The 21,045-nt window shown below is 29.4% G+C and overlaps 6 protein-coding genes across 7 annotated transcripts; 4 read left to right on the forward strand and 2 right to left on the reverse strand.

Moving 5' to 3' along the window:
• The first annotated feature begins 1,235 nt into the window (after nt 1-1,235).
• On the forward strand, nt 1,236-4,285 carry LOC126774171 (argininosuccinate synthase). The gene is made up of 10 exons (XM_050495565.1): nt 1,236-1,374; nt 1,508-1,613; nt 1,753-1,913; nt 2,115-2,199; nt 2,330-2,475; nt 2,595-2,716; nt 2,951-3,102; nt 3,411-3,502; nt 3,700-3,848; nt 4,071-4,285. The coding sequence occupies exons 1-10, from the start codon at nt 1,310-1,312 to the stop codon at nt 4,232-4,234; spliced, it is 1,242 nt and encodes a 413-aa protein (XP_050351522.1). The 5' UTR covers nt 1,236-1,309; the 3' UTR covers nt 4,235-4,285.
• Nucleotides 4,286-7,277: 2,992 nt separating this feature from the next.
• On the forward strand, nt 7,278-9,227 carry LOC126774238 (mediator of RNA polymerase II transcription subunit 22). Of its 2 annotated transcripts, XM_050495670.1 has the most exons (4): nt 7,278-7,401; nt 7,478-7,634; nt 8,449-8,550; nt 8,640-9,227. In XM_050495670.1, exons 2-4 carry the CDS (start codon nt 7,538-7,540, stop codon nt 8,855-8,857), a joined length of 417 nt encoding a protein of 138 aa, XP_050351627.1. In that variant the 5' UTR covers nt 7,278-7,401; nt 7,478-7,537; the 3' UTR covers nt 8,858-9,227. The 2 variants fall into 2 exon arrangements, with proteins under 2 accessions (XP_050351627.1, XP_050351620.1); XM_050495663.1 differs by having other exon boundaries at nt 7,320-7,634.
• LOC126774227 (NADH dehydrogenase [ubiquinone] 1 beta subcomplex subunit 8, mitochondrial) lies at nt 9,024-10,045 on the reverse strand. Its single transcript, XM_050495652.1, has 3 exons — nt 9,872-10,045; nt 9,578-9,795; nt 9,024-9,330 (listed from the first exon to the last, which is right to left on the reverse strand). Exons 1-3 carry the CDS (start codon nt 9,960-9,962, stop codon nt 9,118-9,120), a joined length of 522 nt encoding a protein of 173 aa, XP_050351609.1. The 5' UTR covers nt 9,963-10,045; the 3' UTR covers nt 9,024-9,117.
• Nucleotides 10,046-10,579: 534 nt separating this feature from the next.
• On the forward strand, nt 10,580-14,955 carry LOC126774132 (protein-associating with the carboxyl-terminal domain of ezrin). Its single transcript, XM_050495474.1, has 7 exons — nt 10,580-11,026; nt 11,113-11,298; nt 11,397-11,536; nt 12,425-12,534; nt 12,619-12,948; nt 13,121-13,308; nt 13,383-14,955. The coding sequence occupies exons 1-7, from the start codon at nt 10,814-10,816 to the stop codon at nt 14,169-14,171; spliced, it is 1,956 nt and encodes a 651-aa protein (XP_050351431.1). The 5' UTR covers nt 10,580-10,813; the 3' UTR covers nt 14,172-14,955.
• A 48-nt stretch (nt 14,956-15,003) lies between these two features.
• On the reverse strand, nt 15,004-16,431 carry LOC126776046 (1-acyl-sn-glycerol-3-phosphate acyltransferase alpha). Its single transcript, XM_050498308.1, has 5 exons — nt 16,240-16,431; nt 16,038-16,171; nt 15,657-15,838; nt 15,422-15,587; nt 15,004-15,340 (listed from the first exon to the last, which is right to left on the reverse strand). Exons 1-5 carry the CDS (start codon nt 16,428-16,430, stop codon nt 15,186-15,188), a joined length of 828 nt encoding a protein of 275 aa, XP_050354265.1. The 5' UTR covers nt 16,431; the 3' UTR covers nt 15,004-15,185.
• Nucleotides 16,432-16,806: 375 nt separating this feature from the next.
• On the forward strand, nt 16,807-19,619 carry LOC126777018 (60S ribosomal protein L5). The gene is made up of 7 exons (XM_050499841.1): nt 16,807-16,901; nt 17,362-17,475; nt 17,549-17,698; nt 17,917-18,077; nt 18,269-18,427; nt 18,729-18,846; nt 19,397-19,619. Exons 1-7 carry the CDS (start codon nt 16,899-16,901, stop codon nt 19,583-19,585), a joined length of 894 nt encoding a protein of 297 aa, XP_050355798.1. The 5' UTR covers nt 16,807-16,898; the 3' UTR covers nt 19,586-19,619.
• The last annotated feature ends 1,426 nt before the right edge of the window (nt 19,620-21,045 follow it).

Here is a 21,045-nt window from a genome sequence, read left to right on the forward strand (position 1 = left end):
AATAGAGGATTTTGATGTCGTCCCTGTAAAACTGCTAGCAATATTCACATATTATATATAAATAATATGTTGTAGCAATTGGTGTTTTAGTTATTATCTCTACATTCCAATAATAGTAAATTTATGCGCTCGTATCAAAGTATAGATATAGTGACTTTAAACATACTAATTGATACTTAATAACTCATGTTAGGTACATTCTACACACATTTGATAGTTGTTAGTAATATAGAAAAATATGATTTATATTTAGCGTTTAATTAATATTTGTTCTTAATTGTCAATATTTGCGGTATTATAACATTTACATATCGCATGATATGGATTATTAGAATATTAACAACAATTTTACTTCCTAATCATGAATATAAATTCCTAATCATAATATACGAATTTTCTTTAACCTGTGTTAACTTGATTATCAGTATTGAAGTGTTACATATTAATAAAATATTTAATCATCTGACAGTTGTTTTAATTTTCATCTAACTTCTAGCGGCTATTCATTGGCTAATCGAAATGGCAATTACCTGACTTGTTGTAGAATTACTTACAAAACCTATAAGGTGATATTTTTACTTAGATATTACATTTCGTTGAATAATATATATAGTGAGCCGAGATGGCTCAGTGGTAAGAACGCGTGAATCTTAACCGATGATCGTGGGTTTAAACCCGGGCAGGCACCACTGAATTTTCATGTGCTTAATTTGTGATTATAATTAATCTCATGCTTTCGGTGAAGGAAAACGTAAGGAAACCTGCATGTGTCTAATTTCACTGAAATTCTGCCACATGTGTATTCCACCGATCCGCATTGGAGCAATATGGTGGAATAAGCTCCAAACCTTCTCCTCAAAAAGAGGAGAGGAGGCCTTTAGCCCTTTTGGGACATTCACAGGCTTTTACGGAATAATATATAAATACAACATACAGTATGTACATGCTATAATAAACTTGGTCAATGATAATTTTATTTTACATTAGTAAGTAGCTAATACCGTTGACAACACGACGCGAATAGACATCTTACACTAGTATAGTTTTACAATTAAAGTTTTTTTTTTAACAGGAGAATTCCGAGTGGAGAGATTAGGAGAACTCCGACTAATTTCATATTTTTGTATGTACTGATGGATACGATAATGTGATAATACTGAAAATAAATAATAGTATGTAAAATGCGATTATTACAATTATCTAACTGTTGAATGACCCATAGGTTATCTAGTTTAGTGTTATAAAGCTACGAACATTACTCTTCAGTTTTAGTAAATTTCTGATTCTGATTTATTGTGTTACTCAAACGATGGCAAAGGATCTCATTATATTAGCATATTCTGGTGGATTAGACACTAGTTGTATTTTGAAATGGTAAGAATTTGCTCAGTATTAGGATCTTATTATTTCTTTATAAAAAAAAACTGGTAATAACAACTTAGGAAACTGAAGTCTAACCAATCAGTTATTCGATTTTCACCTAAATTATGTTTTTGCATATTTTTAGGTTGATTCAAAAGAATTACGATGTTGTTTGTTACATGGCGGATATTGGTCAGAATGAAGACTTTGAAAAAGCCAAACAAAAGGCAAAGCTTATCGGAGCTAAAGATGTAAGTAATCCAAATACAGGTGTATATTATGTTTATCTAACATCGTCATATAACAGCTTCAATATAATTGCGTGACTATATTTATTATATTTTTGTAAACTTATTAGTTTATTTTTCCTTATTTTCCTTATTTATTTAGGTGATAATTGAAGATTTGCGAAAAGAATTTGTTACCAACTACATGTTACCCGGCATACAAATGGGCTTAGTTTATGAGAGCCGGTATTATTTAGGTACATCTTTAGCGCGCCCATGCATCTCCGTAGGAATCGTTAATGCTGCTAAAAAGTTGGGTGCCAAGTAAGTATTTTATTTCTATTGCTGTTTTACATATATATATATATATATATATATTCATATTATTTATCGAACATGCAAGATTTTAAATATAATTAAAAAAAAAATACTTTTAACTTTTGTAGATAAATAAAATTAACTTTTACAATTACAGTGATATAACTCTTAACTTAAATGAATACAATATCACTCAATAAATTTTAGGTACATTTCACATGGAGCTACAGGCAAAGGAAACGACCAAGTTCGTTTTGAACTAAGTGTTTATTCATTATGGCCAGAAGGAAAGGTAAATATTTAATACTTTTGGCAACATAACATACTTTCTATAAAATTTAACTGTAATTTCAGCTTGGCCGCCTCACCCGTCCAAGAACTATTTGTACCTAATAATATTTATTACACCATAATTGTAATAGGTTATTGCTCCATGGCGTCTACCAGAGTTCTTTAATAGATTTCAAGGACGAAGCGACCTTATTGAATATGCAAAACAACAGAATATACCCGTTACAGCTACACCTAAAGCTCCTTGGTCTACTGACGAAAACATAATGCATATCAGGTAAAAACCTTATTTATGTTAACTTATATAACCTGTTTATTAATCTTGATGTTTTACCTGACGGTTAAGCGATCCCTTGCCTCATTCTTATAATATTTATATACTTTAATTTTTATAAGCTACGAATCGGGAGTATTGGAAGACCCTGGTGCTATACCTCCAACTGGAATATATAAAATGACCCGTGACCTACAAGAAGCGGATGATTATCCTTGTACTATTGATATTTCGTTTGAAAAAGGTTTGTTCCACTAAATATTATGCTTATTAAAACATTTCGATTTTCGTTAAAATAAATACAAGTTAATGAAACTAAAACTTTTTAAAATAGCAGATCAAAATTAAGATAAGTAGGTAACCGTTAGGTTTTATACCCCGCTTTTAAATTATTTTTAGAAATTTACTATATGTATATTTGAGCTATGTAATGGCTGGTACAGATTTTTCATTAATTTTACTACAATAAAAATTACAGGTTTGCCAATTTCTGTTAAAATTCCAAGCGGACAAGAAAAGGCATTGGTTATATCTGATCCTCTAGCTATAGTGGAGACATTGAATAAAATTGGCGGACAACATGGCGTTGGTCGCATTGATATAGTAGAAAATCGTTTTCTCGGACTTAAGGTGATATACTTTAAATTGTAACTTTAGAATGTAGTTGTAACAACTTTAGAATCGGCAAGCTGTAAAAAGACAGTTGCCTGATTTGTTTTACAGTGTTTTGCAAAGGTCACTTTTTATTATCTTATTGTTTGATTTATTATCAGCAGCGTCTTTTCGACTTTATCAGCTAACCCATGTCTACAGCTCGTCATTTGCTGATACGTCATATAACATTGTAAACATATAACTTATTCATAAGCATACTTATTTAGATTCTTTCATCAAGGGTTATGATATATTTTTTTTGTTTAAAAATTACGCTTTTTCAGTCTAGAGGACTCTATGAAACACCAGCAGGGACTATACTGCATGCTGCTCATTTGGATTTAGAAGCGTACGCGCTCGACAAGGAGGTTTTCAGGTAATTTAGATAATCCTAACTGTCGAAGTTTTTTAACTGACATATAAACGTGTAATATGCCTATATGAGTAATATATATGTATATATTATCGAAAAATATACCTTGTAAACAAAAAATTTAAAGGAAATGGATGTTTCTGATGCATAAAATGAAAAAATTCTAATGCATATATAAAAATTAAAAAAATATATTGCAGGCTTAAAAAGTATCTCCAAGATAAAATGGCTGACTTTGTGTATAATGGTTTTTGGTTTTCGCCTGAAGCTACATATACAAGAAAATGCTTGGAATTATCACAAGAATCTGTTAACGGCACGGTTACATTGCATATTTTTAAAGGGAACGGTAAATATACCTATTACATATAATGCTATATAATTTTTCCAGCAAGTTAAATTTTTGATCTGGTAAGTAATTAAAATTTGCAATATATACATAATAAATAATTTATTACTGTAAAACTAATACTCGTAAATTCTTATGATTCAATTCAAACAATTTGGTAATTAATGCTCATAAAAAATTACATGTTATATTTATACACCTATAATTATTTCTTCGTTCCAGTTTCTGTACTAGCTAGAATGAGCAGTACAAGTTTATACAATAAAGACTTAGTTTCTATGGATGTTGCTGGAGGATTTTCTCCCGAAGATAGCACTGGCTTTATCAATATCAATGCAGTTAGGCTCAAAGAATACGCACGATACTCTGCTGTTACAAAGTTTTAAAACGAATATCTACACTTATTGTGTTGTTCAAATATAAATATGTAGACATTATATTATCTTTTTTTGTGTTGCTTATTAAAAATATGCCCTTATATATCTATTAGCGCAAAAGCTTATGGGCTCTGGGGGCTTTATGCGTGATTCTTATCCACTAAACCTCGTCTTCCGCTCGCTCAACGGAACTCTCCTTTCAAAGGTTAGCATAAATTCTAGCTTATGCTAATTATATTTATTATGCAGCTTATTATATTTATTATTAGGAATAAATAAACGGTTACATATATTCGCGACAAATGGATATGCTTATGCATTTTAAATAGTCCTAAAAATAATACATTGACCTTTCTAGAATACGACCAATATCTTTAGTTTTATGACTAGAAGTTTTGATGTCAATTATCATAATCCAAATTATCTAACTATTCATTGTTAATTCAAGATTATAATTTTAAAACTAAAAAATTTATAATACGTTAAAAAATTAATAAATACATATTATATTACGCAATTCGGTGCCACTTGATGGTAAGGCTTTGTGCGAATCCGTCTGGTTTTTTGATACCAGACACTCATCGGATATCGTATCGCCAAATCGCAATATTTGGTATTATTGTGTTACGATGTGAAGGGGTTAATATTTCCTACATCGCCAATGTCTATGGGCGGTGGCATATATATTTTATTGGCGGCCCTTAATGACATTTAATGTACGATAAAGAGCTTTTATTCATCATTCGTACCTATTTCATCTGGTGTACCACATGGTTCTCTCCTCGGTCCCTTGACTAATAAAAAGAGGTAAAACAGAAGGTACAAGTATTTTATGCAGTAGGTACTATGCTCTTTTAAAATACAAACATATTACTTCATTTTAAAACTAGTTAGATGGTCGTATTATTGTTGCACGACTACCTAAATTATTCAACAATCTAATAAAAAAAAATTCAATATTATATATATTGTAATCACATTTAGTTCTACGATTAGAGAAGTAATAGTGTGATATTTTTTCATGTAGTTGTGATTGTTGATTGTTGAACTTCTCAAATCTAAACAAATATTTTCATGTACTTGTAGTTATCGATTTAAGATGTTTCCTTACCGCCCTGTCTGGTGCGGGAGATTCATCAATTCAATTTTATGTTTTTCAATTATATATATATGTTAGAGATAATCAATTTACGACGTCACTTATTTTATTAGAATAGCAACACCACACAACGTGATTGATGTCTTATGCAATCTATTTAAATCTGCAACATATATTTTTATAGAACAATATAAAAACGAAATCAAGTATGGGGGAAATAAAACATGATAGCAAAATATATTTATTTTGTATTACTTTCCTCTTCTTTATCTATGGTTACGATGTCGCATCTGCATTTTATAATCTATGTTTGGACATGTCATTCGTACTAAAAAAATCGTAGAAACAGAAACTAACAGACGCAATTCTATCGACTGTATCACGGCGAGTGCTCTGAGGAATTATTCTCTCTAATTCCTGCTTCCCCCTTCCTTCTTAAGTCCACGCGGGCTGGTTCTCGATGTCACCGCCTAACTGTGACATCAATTCCATCGCGAACAAAGAAATTTGGCAACTCCTTTCTTTGTCGCACTTCCAAAAAATGGAATTCCTTACCAGCTCACGTATTCCCCTCCTCTTACAACCCGGGTTCCTTCAAACGAGGCGTGAAGAGGCATCTTGCGGGCCGGCAAGGCGAAGGCGGCTAGTGCAGAACGTTTTTCCCGTCTGTACTGGCCGTCGTCGCGTTTGGACTCTACTACCACTTACCATCAGGTGGAGTAGAGTCATTTGCCCTCCCGGCGATATAAAAAAAAAAAAAAAAAGCAATGACAATTTCCTTCTCACTTACACAAGAAAGAGAAAAAAAATTACGTTAAAAAATAAATATTAAAAATAAATAAAAATAAAATAGTTTAGACAGAGATAGAATTATCAAATATTTTGTCCCAAATCGCGTAACCAGTTTTATCAAGGTTGGCTACTCAAGTAGCGAAACAAACTTGACAGTTGGCGCGTTCATTGTGTTTATTGTTCAATTTTTGCTTATTTTTATGTTATTATATTAAAAAATATCGACTCGTCGACAATGTAAACAAATAAATACGGAGTCCAATAATAGCCTAAAGTGCTTCGTTATATATAAATATCTTATTAGAATTTATTCGTTCTCCTATTTATAATTTCTTAATGACAATGTTGTCAACATTTAACATTTAACATTCTTCATGAATTTATAATATTATTAGTTTAATCAAGAGGTTAATATAGAAGTATACGTGGCAACCGTTCTTTATTAATAATTTAATTGAGTGTTATAGATTTCAACATCTAAGGAGAATGCTAATCCATATAAAGATGCTGAAGTACTATTGATAACGGAAACAAAAACAAACAATGCAACGATTCTTGGGTGTAGTTGGAAAACAAAAAAAATATTTTAATTAAAAAAATAAATAATAAATTTAAAAGTAAAATTTAATAACCTCGATTTGTTTTAATTAACCCTGAAAATTATTTATTTCCCAAAACAGGGAATGCCTGAGGTTTTATAAGAATAGGAGGGATTTTTATTATTCTAGCCACTCTAGTCGCTTTGCTTGTTCTAACAAACTAAAACCGTCCTAATTAAGGGCGCTGGTAACATACCTTCTATTTTTTTGTAAGTATAATATAATTGCCGCGTTTCGTGATCGTCCCACCCCGTCCGCTATCTGACCAAGACTGACTAACAGTAATTTATTGTATAGTCCCCATTAATAAATATTGCACATCGACCTTTGAACCTACTATACTACCTCATATAGGTATTCACGTTTCTAAGTCATATATATATCTTTAATTGCGTACTTTTAATTACCAAGTTTATATATATACTTTTAATTGCGTTAATTAATAAAATTATTGACATGAAAAAATAAACACGATGATCGAAACTGAAGAATGAAAAAAGGTTTGCGATCAAATGTGAAAATGAATATCGAATAATTCAACACGATTTAGATTTTGAACTTGGCAGCCCTAATCATATGTGACACTACAATTGTCACACTTGATAGTCTGAAAGTGACATACGCCTGCTCATGAGAATTTACATGGTTATTGTTTCCAAATAAACCAATTTTTCATCTAATAATTCGTAAAGTTTTAACATATTAACTTTTAATCCAATTCCAATATATTTCAAGAGTATACCATTCACTTTTCATTTGCAGTAAATGGGTTTCTAATCAACCACTTTTTTATATATAAATAATTTCTTTAATTAACCAAAGATGCATCGAAATTTACCACAAAATAAAGAAGCTTTACTTAAATCCTACACAACACGGCTTAAAGAAGATGTTAAAAGTATGTTAGAAAATTTTGAAGGTATGTCAAGACAAAAACAAAGAACATATTAACTTATAACTTCCTAGTTTGTCTCTCAAGAATTTGGATTACCAAAAAGGCCCTATGTAGGTCACAATGTTTTGCAAGTAAAGTAATAACTTATTTTATTTTAAAGTAATTATTACATAATGTATATGTGTGTCTGCTATTCAATATTTCCACTATAAAGCATGTGGAGCAAGTTTCTTACATTTTCATAAGTCATGACTACTTTTGACACTGTAAACTTTCATATCTTTAAGAAAGAAGAGTAAATAATTGTATAAAAATTTTATTATCAGAAAACTAAAAGGCCTGTTTTGCTTAAAAACTGCAACACCTCTATACAATGTTTTTAAAAGTTGCCACTTAATTATTCTCTTGATATATTTAGTTTACTGGTTTATTATTTAGTACTGTTGAACTGTTTGAATGTGCATTGTTCAAATTTAGAAAGTTTTTAAGAATACAATATTAAAACAATAATGATTTTCATCTTAAATTGTTATATTGTGGAAGCAAAACTATAGTAACATTTCAATGTAGTTATCATACCTGTTAAACTAATACAGTTTACTATTAGTAATAGTATAATGTGAGAATATTTTTTTTAAGTGTGTCACTTTACTGTATAAAGTGATCGATCTTAGCAAATAAGACACAGTACTGGTAGTCAGATTACATTGATTGGTCATGGTAGTCAAAGGATTGTGACTTTATGATAATCAAAAAGAACTTTTGTCTTAATAATTTGTGTATGTGGTATGTATCCTTGTAGAATTTTAAAATATAAGAATGTACTTTAATTTTTCAGAAATAATAAAGCTAGCTAAAGGTGAAAATGAGTCCCAACTTAACAGAATGACACAAATCGAGCAAGACACTTTCGAAATGCAAGTCAGAGCTGCAAATATTGGTACGACAAAGAACAAAAAGTTAATTTTATGTTATGTTTTTCCTATTGTTAGAAGGATTACAAAAATAATTATTATTCTTTCTTTTCAGTTAGAGCAGGAGAGTCACTCATGAAATTAGTTTCAGATATAAAACAATATTTAATTCTGAATGATTTTCCATCTGTCAATGAAGCTATAACTCAAAATTCAAAATTGTTTCGTACCAAACAGCAAGAATGTGATCAAAAATTGATGTCACTTCGTGATGACATAGCAGCTGACCTTTATGATTTAGAAGATGAATATTTTACAAGCATTTATAAATAATATTTTTAGGCCTTTTAAATATTCTATAGCAATAATAATTTTATGTTTTTTATATAACTACATGAATTGTGTGCATTGATATTTTCTATAGTAATAAAAGGAGTTATTCCTTAACATTTTGTTATACATATCTATATGCATTTTGGAAGGTCAGAAAAAAATTCAATAAATTTATAAAACAAATCTATTTGATAACAGAATTTTATTGATTGAACTATAATTCAAAACACTACACTGAAACCTGTTACCTACTTATTTTCCTACTTTGGGCTGAACAAGTAGTGTGGACCATCTTGTGGATATTGCTTAGCAGTTACAGGTCTTCCAAACTTATAATCTTCTAAGTAAAAGTACAAAAGGAAACTGCCTGTGACTGTACACAAAAACCATGTCAATTGTGTTAATACAGGAAGTCTAGGCCTCATGCTTATATCATAGCGATCCTCTCCAAATATTTCAGCTTGTGCATGAAACTGAAAAAAAAATTGTTTAAATTGATAAAAATTTAATCTAGCTTCATAGTTTGAAATAATTATCACATAAAATAAATTATATCTATAGGGGATTTTTTAATCACCAGTTAACTTTTAATATAAGAACAATTTTTTTTTTATAAAACAGTGACATTTTCATTATTAATAAATTGGGCTGATATTAAAATAATGAATAACTGGCGATGGAAAAATCGGATCTTAATTAATTATTTCAAAATATCTTAACCGTTTCATTAAAATTTCTTTTTAATTCCGGCGAATCATAGGGATACGATGGATCTTTAGAATCGGCACCAATATCTGGCATTTTTGGATAATCTCCGTAACACATATCTTCAGGATAAGGTTGATATTCTTCGATAGTTAGCCCATATTTCTTTGCAGCAGCTTCTCTTTCTGCTTGGGTCCTAGGATATGGTCCAGGCTTGTATTGGTAGTTCCAATCTAAAAGTTTTATGACGTAACGACCACATTAAAATATATTTATTTATACAATAAAACGTTCTAATGACAGACTTACGGTTTCTTGCGGCATTACAAAATATTCCAACAGTTTTGCGCAAGGAACTGGGATTAGATAAAACGGCTTTTCTTATTAAAGCCAATGCCATTTTTTAACACAATTTGGCTTAAAGAGTACCTATCAAATTTATCCCGACAATAAGTAATTTGACATTGACAATTCATTAACATTAATAAAGATGTAGAATATATTTTCAAGGCGAAAAATCTAGAGCAAACATAGCTTTTCCAAATTTTCAAAGATGACTAAGAGTCCTAAGATAATGTATGAAAGTTATAATATACAGGAAGTCGGCTTTATTTATAAATTTTGCAAGATGTCGTGAGCTTAAGCAGTATCGATGGAGACGAAGCTTAGTCTTGAATTTGATGTTATGTAAATGCATTATCAATTTCAAAAGATTTTTAAAAATATAGTGGTGATTTTATTCTTTACAAAGATTTTTAAACGCCGAAGTTTTTAATATTATTTTTAATACCAATAACAGAACATGAGATTTAGAAGACTCGTAAAAGAATCCAAAATGGAAAATGTATTCTGTTGTGTGACTTACTGAATTTTTAAAACTTAAAATTAAATTCTGAAAATTCTAAGTATCTTTATGGGTAACACGTATTTACCCATAGCATAACTCAACTCTACCAATAATTTGAAACTGCGTGTCGTCACATGTCACTTGTCAAAATATTGATAAACTAATTTTTTTAGGACCTTGTCAGCAGTCAGCTTACAATTTTTAACGTTGTGAGAACTTCAAGAATAATAATTTCATTAATGTTTTCATTTGTAACAAGAAAGAAAAGAAACAATATATATTCATACTGTGTCATATAACTAATAAATACTTTGGTAATTAATGAAAATGATTATTGTAATATCCCGAATGGAAATGGCATAGATTATGACCAAAAAAATATTTATATGATATAAAATATTTACATGATGGGTAACGAGAACTCTCAATTGAACGGCCTAGAAATAGAAGAAAAGGCCATCGAAATAACAGATTTTTGGTCGCATTATCAGGCTACCATTAAAGACAGTTGTAGATATGTTAGCTTAAAGAGTGATGGTTCAGTTTCTGTTTTTAAAGGATTATCAGTATTAGGGCCACTATGGACAGTGTCAACACCGTTAGAAAAGTTTTCAAATGTAGGTATACTTTCTTCTTTAGTAGCAGAAACAAACAAACAAACATTTTGTAGTTTTTATCTTATCTAAATTTAAACTGATTTCAGAACCTTTTAAAGTATCGCCATCCATGCATAGTGAAATACTTATCAGCTTGGCAGCAAAGATCTACTTTTCATTTAGCTACAGAGTATATTCAGCCCTTGGCACACATTTTAAATTCGCAAACACCTCTTCAAATTTGTATAGGACTGAATAATATTTTGCAAGCCTTAGTTTTTCTTCATGAACAGGTTAGTGAGATAAGAAAATTGGTGATACAATTATGATTTAATATTATCCTCTTAAAAATGCTGTCTTCATTAATATAATCATTTATGTATAATTACAGGCAGGCATGTCACACAACAATGTCTGTGTATCATCTGTTTATGTATCTGGGGATGGCCAATGGAAACTTGCAGGATTACAATATTTATGTACATTTGCTGAATTAAATGTAGCTTATTTAAAACATGCTAGAATACACAGGTATGTTTATAGTCTTTTTTAATGGAACAAATAACTTAGTAAGAAAATTAATAGTTATATTTGTATAATTAAATAAAACTATTTGAAATTTAGTATTTATTTAATAATAAAATGATGAACATCAAACCATCTTTTTAAATGTGACTTTCAATTACGTTGATATGGAAAGGATTATAAAATGTACTGATTCACTTTTTACATAAGTTAGGGTTTAAGGATTTTAAACAAATTAGTTTCTTATTAATTTGAATATTGCATTTTTAATAAAATAAGATTATAACATTATTGAAGGTTATTATCTGTCCCTTAGTTTCAAACAGGATTTATTTTTAATCTAGATAAATATCCATGTATTTTAACATTGTTTATAATATGATATAAGAGATATTACGCAGGATTCAAAATATATATCCAATAAGCACCTCTTCCACATGCAGTCACATCTTGTCACAGTTGGAACATGGTAAAGTTATATTAAAATAATTCTGCCACAATATGATTTACTACACTTGTTCCCTTATTCTACCTGCATTCAATTTTAATTATACATGTATTATTCATGTAATTTACAATTTTATTATTATATCTAAATAAATAACATTTATACAACAATTGAGGTAATTATACTTAGCAATTTTGACTGGTAAATTTAGCGATAGATATTACAAGGGATTTGTATAAAAACTATGTGATAAGAAAATGTGAGGCATGTGCTATGGGTTATTATATTAGTGGGTTCAAATAAAATGCTTGGATTAATAAAACAATAATGTAAACACATTATTATTATATTTAAAAAAATATCAAGAAAAAAAAACACCGCACACTTTTATGTATTTTAGAACCAAATCCATTAATATGCAACCCATGCATTATGCATATTTTCAGGTATGACAAAGCAATTGACCCAAATGAAGATTCACATGAAATTACCTCCAAGGTAGATCAATATGCCTTTGCCGTTTTAGTTGAAGATGTCTTTCAAGGCCATAGTGATGGTAACTTTAATTATTTTAATGTTGTTCTATAAAATTTCTTTATATTTATTTTATTAGATAAAAAAAGTAAATTTTTCATTGCAGATGAAGTCCCCCATTTGAAGGAATTTAAAACATACTGCAGAAATGATCTGCAGAATCCAAGTCCTGAAAAAAGACCCAATTTATCTGAAATATTAAAAGACAACTTTTTTAATCATGAATTCATTTCCATATATAAATTTCTCAATTTCCTACCTCTAAAAAATGAAGATGAAAGAACTGAATTTTTCTCAAACATTTTGAGTCACCTAAAGTGTTATGATGAAGAAACTGTAGCTAAACAGCTTGGAGGATTGTTACTATCAAGACTTACTCTTCTAGATCAAACAGCTCGAAAAGATGTTTTACCATTTATATTGAAACCTAAAAATGGTATGATATTTAATTTCATCTTTTACAATTGAAAGACTAATATTTAAATACTGTTATGTTATATAATAGCCTGTTAATCTTATTGTTACTATTTATATAAAGAGTACTTATATTTTAGTATTAATTTATTTTTCCCAATTATATTATTTATAGCATTAATTTATGTTCACAGAGAGATTGCAAAATGGCGAATCTACTGGATTCTTTAGTCTTAACATATTCAAGGAACATTTAAAACCAAGACTACTTCAGTTGTTTAGTGTAAGAGATAGTCAAATTCGTATGCTGTTATTGTCTCATTTTACTAAATTTGTCCATGTGTTTTCTCACGAGGAACTCTCGCATCAAATTTTACCAGAGGTATAATAATATATATAATTTTATATTATTTAACAACAGTTTAAGTACACTATTAATTTTTTTTTTATTTACAGTTACTTTTAGGTATAAAAGATACAGATGATAATCTAGTAGCTGCTACTTTAATCTGTCTCAGTGAATTAGTTCCTATATTAGGTGCTGATACAGTAGTTGGAGGAAAAAGATCAAAACTATTTACAGATGGTAGACCCAAGGGAAATTTAACAAATACTTACACAAAAATTGACAATGACTTCTTTTTGGCAAACAAAGTACTTCGAGATTTTCATTGCTCCCAACCTATTTTCCCAGTTGATGTAAGTACACCGGTATTTGAACAAACTATTACTCTAAATGAAAGACCTTCTCCTGTTGGTGGTGAAGCAATAGAAAATGATACAATAGCAATAGATCCTCAGAGGAATAAACTAATTGAATCAGAAGATGACTGGGATGATTGGGATAACTCTAACCGACAATTAGTAACAATTAACAAATTACAAGATGATGACTATTATTTGAAGAAAGAAATACCACGAGAAACACAGTTTACAGAATCATTACCACAAATTTCAATAACCGATAATGAAAAACAAACATCTAAATCTGCACTGCTAGAAAAAGCTGCTCTTGAAGCTAAAAGAAATATATTAGATATATCTGAATTGGATATAAAGACTAAAAAGATAGAAATTAGCAAGGAAAAGGACGATTTTGACTTTTTCGCTGATATGATGCCAGTTATAGAAAAACAAAAAATAGTCACTATTGTTGAAAAATCGGAAAACTTCAATAAGTTAAACTTTGTACCCGATGAAGAAGCAGATGAAAATGATGGATGGGGAGATAATTGGAATGAATGAAATTATCTGTATGGATGATAATAATGACACGAGTGTATTCTGTATGGATATGAAATGTATATTACTTGTATAAAGTAAATGTATGTAAAAATCATTGATAGAAATAATCATATCATATTTTAATCACACTCAATATAAACTTTTGCATTTTAAATGTGAGAATCCAGTCTGAAATATGATGTAAAATAAGGTGTAAAAACATAATATTATATTGAATAAGAAATTATTGTTTAGTCCTTTTTGTACCTAAATAGTTTATAGTAGAGGTTGTGTATTATATATTTATGTAAAGCAATATTAGTAAAAAAAAAAATTTATCACAAATTTAATGAAATGCTTAACATAAGATTTGACCAATGGGGGGAACGTAGGAGACTCCTGACATCTGACGGTGATGAATTTTGTACATCTTCGCTCAGTAGCTCAATGCCGCGCTGGGTCTGAGCTTGCTCCCTGCATTACGAGATTTGCTGCTTAAAGCATTGCTGCTTTCATTTTTACAATTACAAGTTAATCTGTAAATAATTATATATATATATATATATATATATATATATATATATATATATATATTGTATTAGATGTATCACTGTTATGTAAACCACAAAATATTACAATATTAAATTAACATTTGTAATGTAGTGATTTAAGTTTAACAAGATGGCTTGGCCTAATAAATCTGACATTAATTGTCTTTAATGTTTTATTTAAAATGCATGGAATAATACTTAAGTATATAAAGAATACTGACACATTCCAAATCAAAACAATCTATAACAACAACTAAGATAAACATTATTATCTACATTACTAGCCTTCTAAAATAAATAGAAATGGAGTATGACAAACAAAATATCAGGAAGATATTCTTTTTGACTAGAAATAAATAAATTAAATTTATTGTTAGTGCAAACTTAACAATTTTAAAATCTTTGGCAAAAATTCACATCTCAATAATATAAATATCTATGATATGGAGCAAATTATATATTATAAGGGTGGAATTCATATTTCTTAAATGGCTATTTTCCTTTGTTTGACTAAATCCTTAGAACTTTCATTGAAAACTTCAATCATTTGTTCACGAGCCATATCAGATAGAACCTCTAAATCATTTCTTGTCATTCCTTTTGTGGGAATAGGTGGTAAAGTTGTTATAACTACTTTTCCTAAAAAATAACGTAATATTTAGTGGAAATTATAATTAATAAAAAAAATATATATTTTATTTTTTTATATATTACAGGTACCTGGTTCAAAAGTTTTAGTCTCATTATCAAGAAAATAGTACTGGCTAAATACAACAGGCATGATTGGAATTTGAGCATCGATTGCAAGATAAAATGCCCCTTTTTTGAAAGGCTGTATGCTGCCTTTATTATACCGCGCTCCTTCAGGAAAGACCCACAGCTTAGTCTAAAAACAAAGTATCATATTTTAAAATGTTATTTTCTATAATATCTCAGTAAGTTGATTTCATTTTACCTTGTCTGCTATAACCCTTTGAGTAGCCTCTCTCATAAGTTGTCGAGCTTTCGCAGTCCTTAAGCGATCAATAAAAACTAATCCTGAGAGCCAAGCCCCAAATCCAAATGCACCCGCAAACATTAATGGTCTTTTTGCGACCACAGTACATCGCTTCATACGAGGCCACATTTCGAACATACCTATTTACCAATTTAAATATTTAAAAAAAAAAACATTAATTGACACTTTAATTAGGTAAATTTAATTTAAAATGGGGAACTGATTTGGTTTAAGATTAAGCTATTTTTAACTTACTTATATTTTTATAGTACTGTATGTTTCAAAAATATTTATTATAAAAGTAAATATAACACTTAGTACTAATAAAAAAATACACACCTAAAATATCTAATGAACTTTGGTGATTAGAAATTACGATGTAACATTGTTCATTATCCCAGTGTTCCAATCCCTTTAATTCCCACTCTATTCCAACAATATGAGAAGCATAACGGCAAAACCGCGAAGCTACACTGTAAAACATAAAAATAATTCAAGTAGCTTAGTAAAATAAGACTGCACAAAATAATCAATATCTTACATTAGATTCGTAACATCGCGGGGATATAACAGCACTACAGGCAACAATATTGTACACGTTATTAATACATAAACATAATACAAGAAAAACTTTAAGTAATATCGGAAAACATTGCTTTTTTCATAAAAAAACGGCAAGGTAAATATAAAACCCGCCAAAAATAATTCAGGATATGAATAGGAGGAAGCCATAACGAACCATAGACAAAAAGAGATATAAAATATAAATAAAAGAAAAAAGTGTTACTACCCTATGCAATGTAATAATGTTTTTTTTAAATATGAAATAATCTAAATGAAATATAATTAAATTATTTATTAGTTGATTAGTTTCCATAACATAATTTTTAATATATTTCCTAAATTTTAATACTTTTAATTCTTATTGTTATATTAGCATATTTACAGTGATTAAACACTCATCATTAAACATATTAAAAAATAAAGTTTATTTCATATTGTTTCATGAAAAATGTTATTAGGTTAAGTATTTAATATAAAATCACTTCATATCTTATTTTTTTGTTTTTTTTTTTTATTTATTTAATATGTCAACACAATTTTGTATATAATCTGTTTAGGATATGACACAAAAAGTCTTTTTCGTAGGTTACTGTTTGAGACGTAACCTATTTGCCGGATTGTGATTAAAATAATAAAATGGTGAGCCTAGTGACTTAAATATTATCAAAAGTGTACTGTTCTATAATAATGCTCCTTATCTTATTATTTATTTTAAAGTTTTAAGCTACGATTAGAGAAATAAGTCTTGATAGTTCTTCGGATGTCGTGTCTTCATTAAAGTATTTGCTTCTATTTACTTTAATTTTTATAAATAGTTTGCAACTAAAGTTAGATTATGATTAAATAAATGCTATTTATTCTGATGAAATAGTAAAACGATGTTTTACTACTATAACCTAAATGATGAAAAATCGACACATGCGCGTCATCTGATATTGTCGAAGATACATACTTGATAAGCTATACCATGTTTTATGTGTATAGTCATATCAATATGTTTTCAGAAGCAATAACTATGATTATAAAGTGTCTCTGATTTTCTCACCCAATACAAACGATTTGACTCTTAGTACAATTTCTATAGCATTGTTTTCATTAGGGCTTCGTGAAAGTGGTGAAGAACAAGCAGTACTTTAAACGCTACCAAGTTAAGTTCAAGAGGCGTCGTGAAGGAAAAACTGACTATTATGCACGTAAACGCCTTGTCGTGCAGGTACGTACCATTTTAAATAAATTTAGTTGTTGGTTTTTAATGTACTTTGTTATATGTTTATACTCTATTTTAGGATAAGAATAAATACAATACGCCTAAGTATCGTCTGATCGTCCGTCTTTCGAACAAAGATGTGACATGTCAAGTTGCCTATTCTAGAATTGAAGGGGACCACATTGTTTGTGCGGCCTACTCACACGAATTACCGAAGTATGGTATTAAAGTAAGTCATGTTACTTAAATTAATTAGCTATAATTTAACTAATAAAAACTTAAATTTTTCAATATCTAATAATTGTATATGATGATTTTGAACGGGCGGTCTGAAGCAAGTACAAATGCAATCACCATGTTGATATATGTTCAATACTGATAAATCGAATGTGCAGATATAACTATCAAACATTCATTTTCTTTTTATTTAACAAGAAGTTTTTGTAGGTTGGCCTTACCAACTATGCGGCTGCTTACTGCACTGGTCTTTTGTTAGCCAGACGCCTGCTTCAAAGGCTGGGTCTTGACTCATTGTATGCTGGAGCCACAGAAGTTACTGGTGATGAATACAATGTAGAACCTGTAGACAATGGACCTGGTGCATTCAGGTAAATTGTTTTTATATATTACTTTTTCAAATAACTTAATGTTCTTATGATGATATATTACGGGCGGACAGACTGCACACCATAAGGGACAAGTGTAAAATGTTGTATTGTAATTTTCTGAAATTGTATATCTATCTAGTAACTATGTTACTCAAAAATTGTTTTTTTAACAATATTTGTTAACTTTTTAGATGTTACTTAGATGTTGGTCTTGCACGTACAACCACTGGTGCCCGTGTGTTTGGAGCTATGAAGGGTGCAGTAGACGGTGGGCTTAATGTTCCTCATTCCATCAAGAGATTCCCTGGTTATGATGCAGAAGCTAAGAAATTCAATGCTGAAGTACATAGGTATATTAATTTTATATCATTTTTTAATTTAGCAAATTTGCTCCTTTCATCCTTCGAAAAATAGAATATAATTTAATCGAACAGCCTTAAAGGAGCAAAAACATATGTAAGACTCTTGGTTGTCAAATAAAGTGTAATATGGCTTTATTGAACCAGTTTTACTGACAGTTATACTATGATTATAAATACAAAAGTAATTCATGTATATATTTTCTAATAGTTCTTAAGGGCAATATACAAATAGTTTTAAGCAAAGAAATTTATTTTAATAAAGTACTTTATAATAAATAACAACTTGCAGGTCTCACATCTTTGGTCTTCATGTAGCAGAATACATGCGAAATCTTGAACAAGAAGATGAAGATTCCTACAAGAGACAGTTTGGCAAATACATTAAACTTGGTGTTGCTGCTGATGCTGTAAGTATACATCCATTTTATCTGACGTCCAACCAAATTACTGCCTAGTATTGTATTAAAGCAGTGTCGAAGTTGGACAAAAAGAATGCAAATTGTTGATTTTATTCTTTAGAACCTTTTATTGTTTCAAAGTTGACAACAATTCAGCTACAAGCCTATTATTTAACATATTTATCTGTTTCATTAACATTTATAAAAGTTGCTGCTACTAATTTACTGTATTAATATTTTTAGAAATTATTAATTATTTTTATTCACTAAACAGTAAAAATTGATTACTAGAAAAACCTTATTGTATACAATTACTCTTATTAATTGGTTTTTGCCAATGTTGAAGGGGGTGGCAGATGTTTATTTATATATTTATTTATAGACATTATTATGTCCTTTCCTGTACCCCTATGACAATGTGCAAAACGTCAAGCTGGTTTGTGGAGTAGTTTATATAGTTACATGAAAGCATAACAAACAAATTTTGCATTTATAATATTAGTTAGGATTAGGATAGTTTTTTTACAACCATTTTAAATTATTATAATAACCCTGTTAGATCGAATCCTTGTACAAGAGCGCCCATGCAGCAATCCGTGCTGATCCATCTCATAAGAAGAAGGAAGCAAAGAAAGATCCTGCTAAACAAAAGCGTTGGAATAAACGTAAGCTTACCTTAGCTGAGAGAAAGAACAGAATCAAACAGAAGAAAGAGTCTTTCATCAAGCGGTTGCAAGCGGAAGCTTAAAGGCTCTCAAAAATAAAAGCCATTATAAATATAAGACTGTATATTATTTAACCACAAATACATATGTACATACATATTTTTTATTTCTTCTATAATAAAACTAAATTCTATAAACCATTTCACAATCAAAATATTGAATATATTGATGGATAAATAAATTGTTTATTAAAACTATATCATACATCTGTAACAATTTGTGTATTGATATAGATTGACGGTACCAGTACTTATTAGATTTAAAAAAAAATGTTTCCACAGTATTAAGGATAAGCTTAAAGCTTTCTCTTACATAAGTGAAAGACCTATTCATTTTGTCGTCTATTATTTTATAAAAAAAGAAAGGTATCTATCTAAATAATAATTTATTAAAAAACTGTCCCAATTATTTTTCGTATCACCATTTTAGCAGGGAACACGAGCAAGCATTTAAATTGTAGCAGGAATTCGCCCAGCTATTGAGTAGCTTAGTGTGCCTATACTTATTAGGGGACTCCCCATCTTATAAGGCTGTAGGTAGGTCAGGTATTTTGCTATTAGTTATTTAATTATTCTTTCGGATTAAACTTTAAATCCAATTTGCTCCATGGAACTTATTAAAATAAATGCATTTAAAGTTAACCTCCAGTCTAAAAATTATTTAAAAAAAGTAGAATTAGTAATATTAAAAAGAAAGTTGTAACAAAATAAACGAAAGAAAATCCGTGACAGTAACATACACTTTATATTACATTGCCGTGTCGTGTGAAAGAGATGTACAGTAAAATGGGGTGAATAGATACGATTGAAAACTGAAACCAATTGTTACAAAATTTTTTCTGGTAAAAAAATATTGTTCCGGCAACTTATATTTAAAAATGTGTTAGATCCGTAGACAGAGAAACCACTCCTTATTGATCCGTAAACGGGGTCATAAGGAACACTTGAAGAAAGAGTTGAGAATTCTGTTAGGGTTGTTACTTTCTGAATTTTGAATGTGAACTTAAGCAGAAAGTAGGTCAATATCTACTTCTTACAATGTTATGTACCTGTCTAATTGAAAATATTTGTAAATATGAAAAAAAGGATATTTATAGACAAGCATAATATTCCACCGTAGACAGAGAAATTAATAGACCAAGGGACCGTGAAACCGCGGTTGAGATAGATAGTTTGTCAATGTGTGCGTATAATGTTGCCATAGTAACTGCATTACCTGTTATGGGTGATAAATAATTTTCAGGATTTAATGAAAACAAAATGAGGTTATTAAATTTTACTTTTTAATATCTATTATACATTTTTTCAATTAAAATAGTTTTTTGTTTTTCAACTACACCTATATTTCTATGTTAACCTCTCGACTCGGAATCTAATAATATTATAAATTCATAAGGAATGTTAAATAAAGTTATCATTAAATAAATTAAAATAACATATTTATATGTAACGAAGCACTTAGGCCTCTGCCTCGAATCTCGCGG

The sequence above is a fragment of the Nymphalis io genome, chromosome 2 (assembly GCF_905147045.1).
Source record: "Nymphalis io chromosome 2, ilAglIoxx1.1, whole genome shotgun sequence".
NCBI lineage: Eukaryota > Metazoa > Arthropoda > Insecta > Lepidoptera > Nymphalidae > Nymphalis > Nymphalis io.

What these genes read in the sequence shown, in the direction of transcription:
- LOC126776046 (XM_050498308.1), bottom strand. Translation starts at nt 16,430, where the DNA reads ATGGCTTCCTCCTATTCATATCCTGAATTATTTTTGGCGGGTTTTATA. An exon ending in AAGTTCATTAGATATTTTAG is followed by an intron (nt 15,839 to 16,037) that starts GTGTGTATTTTT and finishes ATTGGTAAATAG; the next exon opens with GTATGTTCGAAATGTGGCCT. An exon ending in AAAGGGTTATAGCAGACAAG is followed by an intron (nt 15,588 to 15,656) that starts GTAAAATGAAAT and finishes CTTTGTTTTTAG; the next exon opens with ACTAAGCTGTGGGTCTTTCC.
- LOC126774132 (XM_050495474.1), top strand. Translation starts at nt 10,814, where the DNA reads ATGATGGGTAACGAGAACTCTCAATTGAACGGCCTAGAAATAGAAGAA. An exon ending in TAGTTTTTCTTCATGAACAG is followed by an intron (nt 11,299 to 11,396) that starts GTTAGTGAGATA and finishes GTATAATTACAG; the next exon opens with GCAGGCATGTCACACAACAA. An exon ending in TATATTGAAACCTAAAAATG is followed by an intron (nt 12,949 to 13,120) that starts GTATGATATTTA and finishes TTATGTTCACAG; the next exon opens with AGAGATTGCAAAATGGCGAA.
- LOC126774171 (XM_050495565.1), top strand. Translation starts at nt 1,310, where the DNA reads ATGGCAAAGGATCTCATTATATTAGCATATTCTGGTGGATTAGACACT. An exon ending in AGCTTATCGGAGCTAAAGAT is followed by an intron (nt 1,614 to 1,752) that starts GTAAGTAATCCA and finishes TTATTTATTTAG; the next exon opens with GTGATAATTGAAGATTTGCG. An exon ending in ATCGTTTTCTCGGACTTAAG is followed by an intron (nt 3,103 to 3,410) that starts GTGATATACTTT and finishes ACGCTTTTTCAG; the next exon opens with TCTAGAGGACTCTATGAAAC.
- LOC126777018 (XM_050499841.1), top strand. An exon ending in TACCGAAGTATGGTATTAAA is followed by an intron (nt 17,699 to 17,916) that starts GTAAGTCATGTT and finishes AAGTTTTTGTAG; the next exon opens with GTTGGCCTTACCAACTATGC. An exon ending in TTGGTGTTGCTGCTGATGCT is followed by an intron (nt 18,847 to 19,396) that starts GTAAGTATACAT and finishes TAACCCTGTTAG; the next exon opens with ATCGAATCCTTGTACAAGAG.
- LOC126774238 (XM_050495670.1), top strand. Translation starts at nt 7,538, where the DNA reads ATGCATCGAAATTTACCACAAAATAAAGAAGCTTTACTTAAATCCTAC. An exon ending in TATGTTAGAAAATTTTGAAG is followed by an intron (nt 7,635 to 8,448) that starts GTATGTCAAGAC and finishes TTAATTTTTCAG; the next exon opens with AAATAATAAAGCTAGCTAAA. An exon ending in AGTCAGAGCTGCAAATATTG is followed by an intron (nt 8,551 to 8,639) that starts GTACGACAAAGA and finishes CTTTCTTTTCAG; the next exon opens with TTAGAGCAGGAGAGTCACTC.
- LOC126774227 (XM_050495652.1), bottom strand. Translation starts at nt 9,962, where the DNA reads ATGGCATTGGCTTTAATAAGAAAAGCCGTTTTATCTAATCCCAGTTCC. An exon ending in TTGTAATGCCGCAAGAAACC is followed by an intron (nt 9,796 to 9,871) that starts GTAAGTCTGTCA and finishes TAAAACTTTTAG; the next exon opens with ATTGGAACTACCAATACAAG. An exon ending in AAAGAAATTTTAATGAAACG is followed by an intron (nt 9,331 to 9,577) that starts GTTAAGATATTT and finishes TTTTTTTTTCAG; the next exon opens with TTTCATGCACAAGCTGAAAT.